General features: G+C 50.0%; 1 protein-coding gene across 1 annotated transcript in view; it reads left to right on the top strand.

Annotated features, from left to right (window-relative positions):
- Sardh (sarcosine dehydrogenase) overlaps positions 1-15759 on the top strand; it is a 60687-nt gene extending 44928 nt beyond the window's left edge. The window contains exons 19-22 of the mRNA XM_052724470.1: positions 7269-7431; positions 8199-8367; positions 12230-12365; positions 14508-15759. Of these exons, the coding sequence (XP_052580430.1) occupies positions 7269-7431; positions 8199-8367; positions 12230-12365; positions 14508-14633 (594 nt within the window). The 3' untranslated portion in view covers positions 14634-15759. The remainder of the gene's footprint in view (positions 1-7268; positions 7432-8198; positions 8368-12229; positions 12366-14507) is intronic.

Below are 15759 nucleotides of genomic sequence, written 5' to 3' on the forward strand. Positions count from 1 at the left end.
GAATAACATAAGTAATGGGCGGAAGAACTCACCTCCCATCCTTAGGGACTAATGGAACCCTGCAGAATGCCTTCAGGTTCAGGAGGAGTCAGGTATCCAGGACCTTCCAGGAGAAAAAGGTCCTGGGCTATTTGGGATGATGATGACAGTGACTTAGGTGTGCAGGTTTCCAAGGCTTCAGCCCTCTTATGGGCCTCTTTAGAGACAATTCTCAACCAGTTGCATTCCACCATCCAAGGCCCTGAGCCCAGAAGGCTACTGTGGCTATGCTTGCATATGATCAACTCTGGTCCTTGACAGACCATAGATCCTGAGTCCTTGTCATAGCTGGGGCCAGGCAGAAGATTGTCGCCTCCCCGTGGGGCCCCTGAGTTAAAAAAGGTGCCCCTTTATTTGTAGCACTTAATCTATACACTAATAACAGATGCATAACTCCAGGGTACAATCCCCTCCACAGGGACAGGGACTTCTCTATAGTCTCACCCTCATGGGTCTAATTCAAAGTGTCCAGAGCTGGCCTCAGACAGGATGTTTTACCCCAACACTCCCAAGGTAGTCTGCCTGGCCAAGGGTCTGAGCTGCATGAAAAGTTGAAGTCAGAGTCTGGGCTCTACAGTTCCGGGCATAGCATTGCATCCTCCCAAATAACCCACATCCTAAACCTGTGGTCCACTGGAAGTGTCTTCAGGCACTTAGGGGTGGGCTTCTGGATGACAGTTACACTAGAGGTGTTCCTTGGGGTCTGATTGTAGATTCTGTGCTGACACACAAAATTTACATATAAATGAGGCTCCATGTAATGATGGGGTACTGTGTGGTAGTGAGGTACTATGTGGCAGATGGGTACTATGTAGTGGTAGAGGTTCCATGTGGTGGTGGGGTTACTATATTGTGCGGCGTGCTGCGTGGTGGTGGAGTACTGTTTGGTGGTGGAGCACCACCATGTGCTGGGATGTAAGAGTGCGGTGATGGGGTACCATTGATGGTGGGGTACTATGTGGCAGAGAGATATCATGTGGTGGTTTTATATTGTATGATGGTGACGTTCCATGTAGTGGCAGGGTACCATGTGTGGCAGGGTACCATGTAGTGGTGTAGTACCATGTGGTGGTGGGGTACCATGTAGTGGCAGGGTACCACATGATGGGGAGGGATAGTTGCTATTTTGAATCATGGACACAAAGGTATATTGTTTGCATCCAGCTACACATCTGTCTCCTCAAGCATCTATTGTTTCTTTGTATGTATATTTGTGTGTATATTTGTGTATGTGCATGTAGGTATGAGTATGTACATGCATGTGGAGTTCAGAGAAGAACACGGGATATCTTTCTCAATTGACTCTGTCTATTTTTGAGACAGGGTCTCTCACTGAACCTCGAGCTCACAGCTGGGCTAGACTGGCTGCCAGCGAGCCCCAGGCATCCTCGAATCTCAGCTTCCCGGGCACTGAGATTACGGAGATGCACCACCAAGCCTGGCTTTTACATGGAGCCTAGGGATCGAACTCATGCTCTTATGCCTGCATCACAAACACTTTACCAACTGAGTCATTTCCCCACTTATTCATTTATTTTCACATCTGTCTATCTATCTATCTATCTATCTATCTATCTATCTATCTATCTATCTATCATCATCATCATCATCATGTATCATCTGTCTATCTATCTATCAATCATCCATCTATCATATATCTATATCTATTGATTGATCGTGTGTATGTGTGTGTGTGTGTGTGTGTGTGTGTGTGTGTGTGTGTGTGTGTGTGTGTTTACAAGCATGTATGCGTATGCCATGGAGGGAGGTCAGATGACTACTTACAGGAGTCAGTTTTCTCCTTCCCCTACATGGATTCTGGTGACCGAACTCAGGTCATCAGGCTGAGTGCAAGCATCTTTACTGGATAATCCATCTCACATGCCATGAGATCAATTTGTTTAGATGCCACATACGAGTAAGATCATGCAGCACTTACCTGTCAGGGGCTAGCTTATTACACTTAACAAATAACGAGGACTAACTTTTTTGTTTGTTTTGTTTTTCTGAGACAGGATTTCTCTCTGTAGCCCTTGTGCTGTCCTGGACTGTCTCTGTAGACCAGGCTGGCCTCAAACTCAGAGATCTGCCTGTCTCTGCTTCCTGAGTGCTGGGATTAAAGGTGTGCACCACCACTCCTCAGTTTAAGGACTAACCTCTTTAATGGCTGGATATTATTCCAATGGGTACATGAATCACATTTATGTTGAGTGACAGTGTTTCAATGAACATGGTAGCGTAGGCTTATCATCAATATACAGCTTTCATTTCCTCCCAAGATAGACCCCAGAGCTGCTGGGACTCACAGCAGCTCTGCTTCTCCCTCTTCCCGCCAGGATCTGCTTTTTAACCCACCACTGGGCACAGCATGGAGCTCCCACTGGCCCCACTCCCTGGGTTTGCTCTGCTGCCTTCATCTGTCCTCTCTGTCTCAAGCAATCGAGACACAGACAAAGTGCACCTCACCCAGACCCTCAGGCCTCAGTTTTCTCTCCCTGGAAGGGATCTGTTAGTTTTTACCATCTTAATTTTTGGGAGGGACATAGGATCCATCTATATAGACAAGGCTATCCTTGAATCATAATACTGCCTCAGCCTTCTGAGTACTGATTTACACCTAGCTTCAACCATTTTAACCCTTCTGTCCAGTAGTGGGGGCATATTCCCTCTGTTATGAGACAGACCTCCGGAATGTTTTATTTTGTTTAGCTAATACTCAAATCTAGAGCATTTCTCAGCCCTGGTCCTGGAAAGGATGTCCCGTGGAACCCTGCAGCATAGACCCTTCTGTGACTGGCTTGTGTCACCTGGTACAGCCTTGGGGTTCCTCCTCATCTCAGCAGGTGTCAGGACATCCTGGCATACAGGTGACTGCTGTCCTGTGTGAATAAATTCTTAGACTGCTTCTGCCTCCAGCTGTGGTGGCACAAGTGTGCAAATTTCTCTTTGAGCTCTGCCTCTCCTGTTGGGGGGTGGGATGGGGTGTTTACACACAAGCTGGGTCACACCACCTAGGTCTACTTCAAAATTTCAAGAGGGTGTCACACTTCTCCATGGTGACAGCACCATTTTATGTCCATGTCAGCATGTACAAAGCCTCTGGTTTCTCTGCACCCTCAGCAGCATCTGCTACTTTTTGTTTTGCATTTTGTGAAATTTGCATTACATTTATTTATTTATGCGTGAGGACACTTGTGTCATGGCATGCCTGTGGGTATCAGAGGACAGTTTGTGGGAGTCAGTTCTGTTCTTCACCATGTTGGTCCGAGGGGTAGAACTTGGGTCCTCAGGCTTGGCAGCAAGCACCTTTACCCACTGAGTCACCTTTTTTTTTTCTAGGACAGTGTTTCTCTGAGTAGCCCAGGCTGTCCTAAAGCTCACTCTGTAGACCAGGCTGGCCTCAATCTCGGAGATCCATCTCCCTCTACCTCCCAAGTGCTGAGATTAAAGGCGTGTGCCACCACTGCCCTGCTAAACAATTTCCTTTCTTCATTGAGGATGTGACTGTGTATCTGTGTGCGTGAAGCTCACCTGGTCACCTACGTGGGAATTTGCTTTCAGACGCTCTGCTGAGTTTCGCTGATGTGATTCTCTCCATGTCACTGTGACAGCGCCACACTGTTTTCATTGCTGTGGCCCAGTTGCTGTCTGCTTTGAAATGAAAAAGAGTGGATCTCCCAATTTTGTCAGTTTTCAAAACTGACTTGTCTCTTAGGGTTGAGAATCTGCACGAATTTTAAGAGGTTGTTTTTCTGTCCCTGCACCTTAATAAGTATCAGTGGGACTCTGCCAGGGCTGCGTGGCCTCTGTGACTGCCTTGGATACTTTGAGCATCTTAGGAATATGTCTCCCAACCCCTAAACATGGGTGTCTTTGAATTCAGTTGTCATCTTAGAGTCCTTTCACCTCTTGGTTGGGATTATTCCTAAACATTTGAAGACTGGCATGAATGAAATTGCTTTAGTTTCCTTCTTTATTCTGTTTTTGAACTTTTAAGACACTCCCATGCAGCCTAGCTGGCCTTAAACTTCCTATGTACCTGGGAATGACTTTGAACTGCTTAATCCTCCTGCCTCCATCTCCCAGTCGTGGGGATGGCAGGTGTAAGCTGCCATTCCTGGCTTAGTTTCCATTTCTGGGTTGTTCACTGCTAGGGTATAGAGACAGACGATGGTGTGTGTTGACTTTGTGTCTTGAAACTGCTGCATTTGTTTACTGTGGAATCTTTAGAGTGAGAAAAGAGTTTTAACAAAACCTGGTTCAAGGCCCTTCCTGCCAACCTTGTACAATCCTAGCACTGGCCATTGCCAACAGCGTCTTTCTAGGAGCTCTGCCTCCTCTTAAGCCTTTTTATTTCATACTTTTTTGTGGTGCTGGGAATCAAACCCAGGGCCTTCCACATGCTAGGCAGGTGCCCTATCACTGAGCTGTATCCTCAGCCCTCTCAAAAGCCTTTTAAAGCTACCTGAGCCAGTGTGTTGTTATTTTCCTGAGCCTGGGTTTCCTCACTTCACCCAGTATTTTCCAATCCTGCCCATTTTCTGACACAATTCATAATTTCATTTTTTATGGATAAATAAAATTCCATGTGTGTATGTACTAACCATTAAGCCGGTGGTGGGCGTCTAGGCTGGCTCCAATTCCTTGCAAGTGTGACTCCAGCAGCAATGAATACGGTTGTGCCAGTGCCTGAGCCAACATTTGATGGCAAGTGAATATATGCTGGGCATGGAACTTTCTGTAACCCTGCTGCTCACGAACCCTGTCTGAAGCACATTCCTTAGACAGGGCACATAACTTGAGCCCTTGAGGTGGCTGGCCCATAGGAATGAGGATAATGAGCTTCTGATATCTTTGTTCTCAGTCTTGTCCCATCCTTGTGTGTCAATACTAGGAAGAAATGAGGCCCGCCTTCAGCTCTACTACTTCAAGGGGAAAAAAAAATGTAAGGCACCCAGGTAACCAGGATCTGCGAACCTGGAAGGCATGCGGACTTCTCCAAATTCTTACCTTCTCCCAGGAGGGAGAAGAACCTACTGTCTTCTCTCAGGAGTTCTTGGCACCTGCCATGGGACACACTGGTCTGCAGGAGAGACCCATAAGTGGCCACCTTCTGTCCCACTGAGGTCAGGAGACCTCAGGCACCCATGGACATCGCCACACCTGTGTGCTTGGCTGGGTGAGGAGTGTCTGAACAGGGATGCAGGGTTGGGTGCACTTTAAAAATGACTTCCCTGCTTCAAAATGAGGCTGGTTCTGAGCCCCAAGCTCCTTCGGGGCTGTCTAAAATTAGCACCCTGGTGACAAGGCAGTCTTTGTCAGGGGCCTACAGCTTGCACTGGGAAGCAGGGGAATGTCAACAGCACAGTTTCTGCATCAGTTTGAGGTTTTTCACAAGGCCAGGCAAATGGTGCCGCTTCAAAGCGTTTGGAATCCAGTTTCTCAGTGGTTGTCTGATTAGACTGTCAGGGTCATAAGGTGCTGGCTTTGTGGTCATACAGCAGTTCCCTCCCCTACCCAGCACGGGGGTAGCAGCACAGGCCTGGCCACTGGCCTCTTTATTTGTGAGGTGTTTTGAGCCCCCCATGTTCCATTGATGAGCTGAGCGGTGATCCTGGGATGGAGTGTACCCTTGGGGACATTCACTTACACATCCCAGAATTTGCCTGAAGGCTGGAGAAGCAGGCATCAGTTGTTGGGTGTCTTGGGTATGGTACATGTACCTAAGCCAAATGTATGGAAGGATTGCATCTTCTGGGAAAGGTAGCCTTTACGTTGGCTGTGTGGGTGTGGACCCCAGGCCCAGACCCAGCTCTAGCTCTCCGCACTGGGCCTCAGTACCCTTCCTGCATGGTTGTGATTAGGTAGGATGTGTGTGAAGTTCTCAGCCTAGAGACAGCCGATAAATGGTGCCACCATGGCTGTGTTTGTGAGCCACAGTTTCAGGAACCCACGATGCTCATTTGTGTGGCTTCTAGAATGATGAATTTGGCATGTAGCCATCCTGAATTGATGCAGACAAGGCATGAACTATGCCTCTGACTTCTCACTTGCTTCCCATGAATGGAAGAGGCTTCAGGCTTTTTAAAAAGAAAGCCCAGGTTGGCAGAGCCTGTGGCTGTGGCTGTACTTGGGCATAAGATCCAGGCAGATGGGACCAACTGAGGGTATGTTTATATAGTCACCATCTTGTTGCTGTGACAGAACCCTGGACAAATGTACCTTAAAAAAAGGTAGGGCTGCCGAGTGGTGGTGGTGTAGATCTTTAATCCCAGCACTCAGGAGGCAGAGGTAGGTGGATCTCTGTGAGTTCGAAGCCAGCCTGGTCTACAAAATGAGTTCCAGGACAACTAGGGCTGTTACACAGAGAAACCCTGTCTTGAAAAACAAAACAAAACAAAAAACAAAACAAAAGAAGAAGAAGAAGAAGAAGAAGAAGAAGAAGAAGAAGAAGAAGAAGAAGAAGAAGGAGGAAGGGTTTATTTGGCTCACAGTTTGAAGGTCCAATTCATCATGGCAGGGAAGGTATGATGGCAGGAGCTTGGGGCAGCTGTCAGACTGCATCCATGGTCAGGGAGCAGAGAGAGAGATGGATGTGGGCACCAGCTCACTTCCTCCTTTCTATTTTATTTGGGAGCTCAGCCTATGGAATGGTCTTCCTCCCTCCATTAACTCGCTCTAGAACCTCCCTCAAACATGCCCAGAGCTTTGTCTCCTACGTGACTCATCATGTCGATGGTCAGTGTCAACCGTCCCAGGTGTCCGAAGCCTGACGGCAGAGTCCTGGTAAGAGGCGGGAACCACAGAGATTGGCAGCTGGAAGAGAGCAGCAGATGCCGAGCACAGATACATTCGAAGCATTACTTGATCCCTTGCTTTGGAAGAAACCAGGAAGGTGTTTCCTGAGCCTCCAGGTGTGGCTCTGCCAGGAGGCTGTGAACCCCAGAATAGACATGGAGATCATTTCCATTGGTTTAAGCTGCCCAGTTTCTGATTACTTGCTTGACCATAGGGAAGCAGCTGGTCACTTCTGTCTCCTGCTCTCTAAGTTGAATCTTCTTCCTTCACCTCAAGATTCCAGATCAGCTTCTGTGAACTTTCCTCAGAAAACCCCATTTCTCACTGACAATCTGACCAGGCCAGGCCTGCTGGTTAAGCGGTAGTCTGTGCCTGGACCTACCTCATCATCCTGAGGCAGCTGTGTCTGATTCATACCCCTGTCTCCTCAGGTCCGGGCCATCCGGCTCTCCTTTGTGGGGGAGCTGGGCTGGGAGCTGCATGTGCCCCGTGCGTCCTGCTTACCAGTGTACCGGGCTGTGATGGAGGCAGGTGCCAAGCATGGTCTTGTCAATGCGGGCTACCGTGCCATTGATTCCCTGAGCATCGAGAAAGGTGAGCCCCGGGAGGCCACCCAAGCCACCAGGAAGAAGCTGGGGATGCTCCTGTCACTGGTGTCCAGATTTTCGTATCATAAATCCCTCTATCTTCCAGCCTTGGGTATTTTTTCAAACCCTCCTCACTGCCTATGGGTGGGGTCTCCTATGCAGGGCCTCAGAAGTGATGCTGGGGTCCCCAATACCTGCACACACCTGGCCTCAGAGAGGTGAGGTGCTGCCTAGACTCCTGAGGGAGTAGGCCTCAGTGGGGAGGGGTTGAATTCAGCACTGTGGACTCCTTTGAGAGACTTTTTTTTTGAGCTTTTTAAGAATTTGGTGTTGGAAGTTGAACCCAGGGCCTCACATATGCCTATGTGGGGTTCTACTAGCGACACCCAGATATCTGCAGGGAGGTGAAGACTCGGAGCAGGATGGGCTGCTAACAAAGTGGCCACCTCACCTCCTTTAAAAGGTGATAAAAGTTCAGATCTGCCCTTCCCCTAGGGCGGCTCACTCCACTTCCCAGGTCTACCAAACACCCCACCCTGATGGTACAAGGGACCAGAAAGCTCATGGAACTAGTCTGCTCCAGGAACTCATATAGGGAACCTTCTGGAGTCCAGGATCTGCTCCATCGTCCTGGGCTGCCCAGGTTTCTAAGCAACAGTGAAGGTGGAGATTTGGGACTGGGTAGTGTGGGTTTGGGCAGCACCCAAAAGTGTCTTCAAAAGACTTGTTGCCCACCTCAGCTGGACCCTCACCCGTGTCCTCCTTGTCCCACAGGCTATCGACACTGGCACGCAGACCTGAGGCCTGATGACAGCCCCCTGGAGGCAGGATTGGCCTTCACCTGTAAGCTCAAGTCCTCAGTGCCCTTCCTGGGCCGTGAGGCTTTGGAGAAGCAGCGTGCCACAGGCCTCTACCGACGCCTGGTCTGCCTCACTGTGGAAGAGTGAGTATTCTGGCCCATCGGGTGACTGTCCACACGGAAGAGGTGGTACTTACCATTTACAGTGAGAGCCCCTGGGACTGGCATGTCCCTCGGGTCAGCCCCCCTTTCACCATGGCCCTTTGCAGATGGGAAAAGTGAGGCCCAGGAGATCTAAATCTACAACACAAGATCTACATCATGTGTTGGTAAAAGCAGAACTGGTATGCAAATTCAGACCCTTCAAGGGCTGAGTGGGCCAGAAGTAGGTCAGAGATGGGAGCATGGACAGGGCCCCAGGAACATGGAAAAGGCTTAACCTTCTCTAATGAAGGCATTTAAAAGAGAAAGCTTCCACAGCCAGGCTGGCTTCTCTGTGATGAGTAGAGCCAGGCCTGACTTGGGAGGGTGACCCCCTACTTACAAGCCGGTGCCCTGTCCCTATGCAACCACCTCCCATCCTGTTCCAATTAAATCCTGACTGGGCAGAACTGTCCTCCATTTATAAATGAGGGCCACAGAATGACAGAGACGTGGACTCATACCCAGTCACACAGCAGAAGTGAAAGGTGAGACCTTTTCTGGGGAACTCGATCCTCTATTCCGCTCACCAAGAAACAGCTTGGATGGAATACGTCACTGGGAGCCAGGCTCAGGCTCAAGTGCTCCAAGTCACCGAGAGAGTTTGGATCCTGGAGGCCTAGGTTCTATTGGGTCAGAATCACACACTGGATAGTGTTGGTGGCCCACGGTGGCACCCATAGGAATTCTCATAGCAACTGTCTCCAGGAAGGGGAGATGATGTTGGACATTGCTTTGCAGCTGACAGCCAGCCACAAATGCTGCCACTTGGCTCAGAGTGTCAAGTGTGGTAAGAGGCAATGAGCAGCACCAGGGTTTGTCATCATACTGTGGCTTCTTCCTGAGATCTCACCTACTCCCCTGAGGGCTGCCCAGCTTGGGTGGCAGGGGCCTCTCAGGTGGGGCAGAACTGCCATATCCTCCCTCTGACCCCCCAAGACTCAATAAAGCTTCTGAAGCCTGTGTTTAGGTCCAGAGCAGAGGGTTGACACCTGTCCTGCTCAGGGGCTTCCTTCCTGTCCCTGTAGCTCTTGGCTGCAAGGTACTCGATGATGTGTGCCTGCTGCTTTGAGGGGACTTGGGTGAATTGGGAGCCTCCACAATGCCGCTTTGTCCCATGGAGAATGACTGGAGAGGATGCTGGGGAGGAGATGTTCACCAAGCCTTCCTCCTGGCCCCCATCCTCTGGTGGGTGGTACCCAGGTGGTGTGACTCTGCATTGCAGACCCAAGAGGGCATCTGAACCTGCCCTGACCCTTGTCATTCTGAGAAGCCACCACTGATGACAGCCCAGAGGGTCAGTCTGCAAACAGCACCAAATGTTACCATGAGCTGGACATTGACATTTCCAGGTTTTAGTGGGTTTCTTTTTCTTTTTCCTTTTGTCTACCATTTTGAATTTTGAATCAAAAACTTCAGTATTAATATAGTACATTGATAAAGAAAAATCCTTTAGGTAAATGTACTATAAAGAGCAGATGACCAGAACATGGTAAAATAAGGCCACTTGGCTGTTTAATGAACTAGATTCAGCATACTCACTACCAAAATTCTAATGGAATTCATCATTGAACTAGAAAAAAATCCTGAAATTTACATGGAAGCAGAAGATCCAGAACAGTCAAAGCAATCCTGAGCAAAAAAAGAGAAATGAGGGAGGCACCATCATACCTGACCTCAAATTACACGGCAGAGCCATAGTGACAAAGCCAGCGTGTAGACCCAGGGAACAAGTGGAGGACCCAGAAAGAAGCCACACAGCTCTTACAGTCATTTGATTCTCAACAAAGGTGCCTTCACAATCACATCAGAGAAAAGCAGCCTCTTTAATAACGGTGCTGGCAAAACTGGATGTCCATGTGTAGAAGTAAGAAATAGACCCCCGCCTCTCATCCTACATGAGAATAATCCCAGAGTGGATGAGATCTAAATCTCTGGAAACTCTGAGACTTCCGGAGGAATGCTGAGGGAAGAAGGCACCTCAAGATATAAATGTGGGCAGGGCCTTTCCGAGTGGGAAGTCAGCACATGAACTGATGAGTGGGATTGTCTGAAATAAAGTGATTCCTTCACAGCAAAGGAAACAATAGTCAGAGTGAAGAAGCAGCCTGCAGAATGGGGGACATCCGTCTGATGGGATAAATACTCAGAATATACAAACAACAACAACCACCACAACAAAATTTAACAACAACCCCACAAATGATCCAGAGAGTAAGCAGGCAAATGAACTGAACAGACAGCTGAAGAAGAGGAGAAATGCAAATGGCCAATGATCATAGGAAAAATTGCTCAGTGTCCTCAGCTATGAGGGAAATGGCAAACCAGGACTATGCTGAGATTCCATCCTGCCCCAGTCAGAGAGGCTGACACCAAGAAAATGAAGGACAGCTGGTGTGGATTCAGGGAAAGAGGAGCCTTTATCCACCACTGCTGGGAATGTAAGTCACTCTAACCGCTGTGGCAAAGGGACTTCCACATGACTCAGCCATGCCCTCCTGGTGATACCAAAGGGCTCTGAGTCAGCATGCCACAGAGGTACTTGACAGTCAAGTTTGCTGCAGCAATGTTCATAATAACCAAGACACAGAACCATCGATGGATGTTTTTATTATTTATTTATTTGTTTGTTTATTTTTGAGGCAGGGTTTCACTATGTAGACTTGGTTGGCCCAGAACTCACCATGTAGACCAGTTTAGCCTTGAACTCATCTCGGTCTGCCTGCCTCTGTCTCCTGAGTTCTGGGATTAAACGTGTGTACCACCGTGCACAGCCCAGGGGATGAATTAGAAAGAAAATGTGGTACATACACAACGGTGTATGATTTACTCATTATTTACCCACAAATTAGAATTGTGGTTTTATTGTGTGTGTGGGCGGGGAGGGTGTTTCATGTATTATTTTGTTATTTAAAAGACCTTTATTTGTGTGTTTGTGCAAATGCGCACGTGTGTGTGTGTGTGTGTGTGTGTGTGTGTGTGTGTGTGTGTGTCACGAAAGTAGAAGGGAAGGGTAGAGAGAGGGGACAAACCGGGCGGTGGTGGTGCATGCCTTTAATCCCAGCACTCAGGAGGCAGAGCCACGTGGATCTCTGTGAGTTCAAGGCCAGCCTGGTCTACAGAGCGAGCTCCAGGACAGGCTCCAAAGCTACACAGAGAAACCCTGTCTCGAAACCCCCCCCCCCAAAAAAGAGAGAGAGAGGGGGGACAAGAGAGGGTAGCTGGGTGAATGTGAACAGAATGAGTATGTATATATATGATGATTTCACAATGAAATAGAGTATTTTTCTTTTTAAAAGATTTTATTTTATTTATGTGTATGTGTTTGTCTGTGTGAGTGTATGCCATATGTGCATGGGTGCCCACAGAGGTCAGAAGAAGGCATAGGATCCTCTGGAGATTGTGAATATGTGGCATGAGTGCTGAGAACGGAACTGTAGTCCTCTGTAAGAGCAGCAAGTGCTCTTAACTGCTGAGCTATCTCTCCAGCCCCCCCCCCATTATTTTCTATAATTAATATAGACCTTTAAAAAAGGCAGTTAAGTGAAAAGGGGATGGCATGGGGCCTTGTGGAAGCCCCAGGGCTCTGCCCAGCTTTAGTTAGATTTCATTTCCTGTTCACTTCCATTTGGTCCCCTGTCATCCTAGGTCAGGTGTTGGGCTATTGGGGGCTTGCAAAGTCTTTGTAGGGTAGCTGTACCCATGTGGGGCATATGCTCTTGTAGATACAGTCCAGCTGCCTCCCTTTCCCAGGCTGTGTTCCCACCACGGTCTGGGGTTTCAGCCATCTTCTTGCTTCTTGCAGGGAGGTGCCTATGTTTGGCCTGGAGGCCATCTGGAGAAATGGCCAAGTGGTGGGCCACGTCCGGAGGGCTGACTTTGGGTTCACTGTAAACAAAACCATCGCCTATGGCTACATCCGAGACCCCAGCGGCGGACTGGTAAGCCCTGTTCGCTATCCCTTTCCAGGCTCAACACCAGATCCTCAGGACCATACCTGTGCATGCTGGGAACACAGGAGGAAGCCAGGAAGGGTGGAGGAGTGCCTAGTCCTGGTCTCCAGCAGCGTCTTGCCAGTTTTCTCTTTTATCTCAAAAAGAAACTGACTGGGGCAGGCCCAGGATTTTCTTGATCAAAAAGAGTTGCAGGGCCTGAAACAACATTCTTTGGTCCCAGAGGCTAGCGGACCATCTCTGCCCTTCCTCCTTATCCCAGATACCTCAACCCCAGTGAGCCAAACCCAGGTTGCAGATGCTGGGGCAGTTTGGAGAGCCATGAGAAGGGTACCAGCTATGTCCCCAGGAGGAAAGGGGTGGCTTTACCTCTTCCTGTTTCCCAGCCGTGGGTGTAGAGGTGCAAAGAGTATTGCCATTTATTTTCACACTACCTAAGCATACCTTTGCCGAAGCCTCACTGAGATCTCCTATGCCCCAGCTTCAGTCCCAGAGGTGCTGGCCTGGCTCTGCCTTCCAGCCTGACACCAAGACAAAATGGACCACGGTGTCCAGCTGAATGGAGGAAGGGGTTACCACGCTGGGGACAAGGCAAGGACAAGTGGCTCCCATGGGACCTGGGGGTAGCCTGACTTGTGGAGCCCGGCTTAGGATGGGGGTGACTGAGTGGAGAGGAGCCCTGTGCTAGAGCAGGAGGCTCAGGATACAGGCTTGACTTGAGCCTGTGGCTTTTTCTTGCTCTGTGACCACAGACCAGAGGTTTCCCTAAGATCCTGCGCTTTTCCTATAGAAAGGGTACAGGCTCCGACCCTCCTCACGGGACTCCGGTGTGGAGCACCACACTGAGTGAAGCGTGACTGACAATCGTCACACATTGCAAACCAGCCTGGGACTTTTGGTGGTTACACAGGACTTCCTTAACACTGAGAGGGCACAACCTGGGTCCCGGCCAAGGCAAAATTAGAAGTTCATTTACTGGTGCCCAGGCCTGGTGGGCAGGGGAGAACCCACAGCCTTTTCTTTCAGAGATCAATGCCACCCACCCTGCCCACTCTTTCATTGGGTTTCTGATAAACAGAGCCTGGGGGCCCAACATAAGCCCCGCACAGACAAGGAGCCCGGCCCTGAAGGTAACCAAAGGAGTGAGAGGCTCATGTCCCACCGCTGTGATCAAGCTTCTAAAATATTCATGCCATGAGAGTGGGCAGACGCTGCAAACCACTCCCTCTCTCCCTATTTATCAGTCATCTGGTGGGGTAACCCACATTTCTAAGTAAGACTAAGGAGCTAGTGGGTATTCTGTGGCTCGTGGGTGTTTATCAGTTGAACTAGGCTAGTCCCAGAACACCTGCCTTTACCCTGCTGAAATCCACCAGTCTCCCATCATGTAGGGAATTGCATGGCACAGAGGACTCATCCCTGAACATCCTGTGGCTTAAAAAGGTGTGCTGCCTTTTTTCTTTTTTTTCTTTTTCATCCAGTCCTGAGCCACCTGGAATGGGGGGGGGGGGACAAGCGCCAGACCCCTCCAGCCTGGGACTGGAGTCGTCACTGTACACAAAGAAGCAACTCCATGGGTGGCCTAGGAATGTTCCTCCCTCTGCACAGTAGAGTGTCAGGCTACAGCACTCTCCCCTGTCGGAGGAGCACCTGCTCCCAGGGCTAACAGCTCCAGAAGGCTTGCTGAGAAGAGGGAGCCAGATATGGGCTGGACGGGGGAGGGTACAGGGGCCACGCTGTCCAGAAAGCTGTTCCGTCCACCCTGTCCCTCAGGATAATGTGTCTGGCCACTGGCCCTGGCCTTATAATAATGGTGTGTTTGTCTGGCTCTAAAATGCATCCAGGCTCCTGCCTGAGCCCCATCTTCCTAGGGAGCTTGGAACAGGTCACAGGAACAAGTCGTGCTGAGGGAGAGGTCTTGATGGCTACTGGGCCTAAGCTTTGATGGGCTCAGATGTCCCTGTCTGGCTCATGCGCACAGGGCACACGATCTGCTGTTCTTGGGAGCTCCATCTCAGAGAAGGGGCTTGGTACAGGGCTTGGCTTATTAGAGAGTTAGGACCGAGAAACCCTAGACACCCCCTCCCCTCCAGTAACAACTTAGTGAGTCTGACTTCCCTCTGCTCCTAGGTCTCTCTGGACTTTGTGAAGAGTGGAGAATATGCCTTGGAGAGAATGGGGGTCACCTATCCTGCCCAAGTTCACCTGAAGTCTCCCTTTGACCCTGACAACAAGCGGGTGAAGGGCATCTACTGATGGGCTGTAGGGCGGAAGCTACACTGCTCAGGCCGTTGGAAACTGCCACACTTCCCACACTGCCTGCCAACTCCTGCTCTGCACAAATGCCCCGTGTCCCAAGACCCAGGATACAGGCAAAACAGGGCCTTCCCAACCCTTAGCCTCCATCTGGTCCTGCTAAGCACCCCAGCTCCTAACCAGGACTGGATGGACCACAATGTTCCTCCTGCTCATGGACCACACAGTGGTCTCCAATCCACCCTAGTCCTCCCAAAATGCACCCTGCAGATGTCTTGGCTCAAGGTCCTTGTGAGTATCTCAGAAGGTGTATGGTTAAGCCAAGATAGGAGCCGGAAGGCAGGCAGGCAGGCTTCCCCTCCGTTCCTCACTCGGCTGACGGGCAGTGTGTAGCTCGAGCACTTGAAGAGTAGTGAATCAGGGGACAGCAGGCAGGGGTTTAGGAACAGTGTCCCCCACAGGTATAGGATGGAGAGCACAGAGCTATGTGCTGTACTGGTGCGGTCCTTCCTCAGGATGGCTGCCTTCCAGACCAGAGAGGACAGAGAGAAAGCGCTTGCCTTAACCTTCCAGTTCTGCAGGAGGGAAAGCCTTCTGAGAGTCACCAGCCTGTGACACGGGGTGGGGGAGGGCACGTGTTGTGGGATTCAGACCAGGAACCTCCATTCCTTACACAGCAGTGCCAGCTTCTATCTCAGTTTCCACCGACGCCGTGGCTCGTGGGTCCAGGGATGCCACGCTTGCTGTTGCGCAGGGCCCTGCTGCAGTGTGCGTTTCTACCACCTACACCTGCCTGCGTGTCGGCAGTGACCCTGTCTCTCCTTCCTGGGGTGAATGTCTGTCACTTTTCTATAGATCTAGTCTTCATACCCTGACTTAGAAATTGGGGATGCTGTGACTGCCCAAACAAAGGTCACCGTGTCATCTTACAGTTCACGCCCTGTCGTCTAGGAGAGCCGGGGGCAGATGCTGCCTCAGTATGGAGCCAGGGTCTCCTAAACCCAAAGAAGGCAGCAGAGGGGAGAGTTGGGCACAGTTGTCCTGGGTGGACTCTGACTCTTTACAGGCTCCCACACCACACACTGAGCTGGAAAAGGTCAAGCTAATAAAGTTGAAACCATGGGAA

Source organism: Peromyscus californicus, unplaced genomic scaffold, assembly GCF_007827085.1.
Source record: "Peromyscus californicus insignis strain IS unplaced genomic scaffold, ASM782708v3 Scaffold_7__1_contigs__length_154581171, whole genome shotgun sequence".
In the NCBI taxonomy this organism is placed as follows: Eukaryota; Metazoa; Chordata; class Mammalia; order Rodentia; family Cricetidae; genus Peromyscus; species Peromyscus californicus.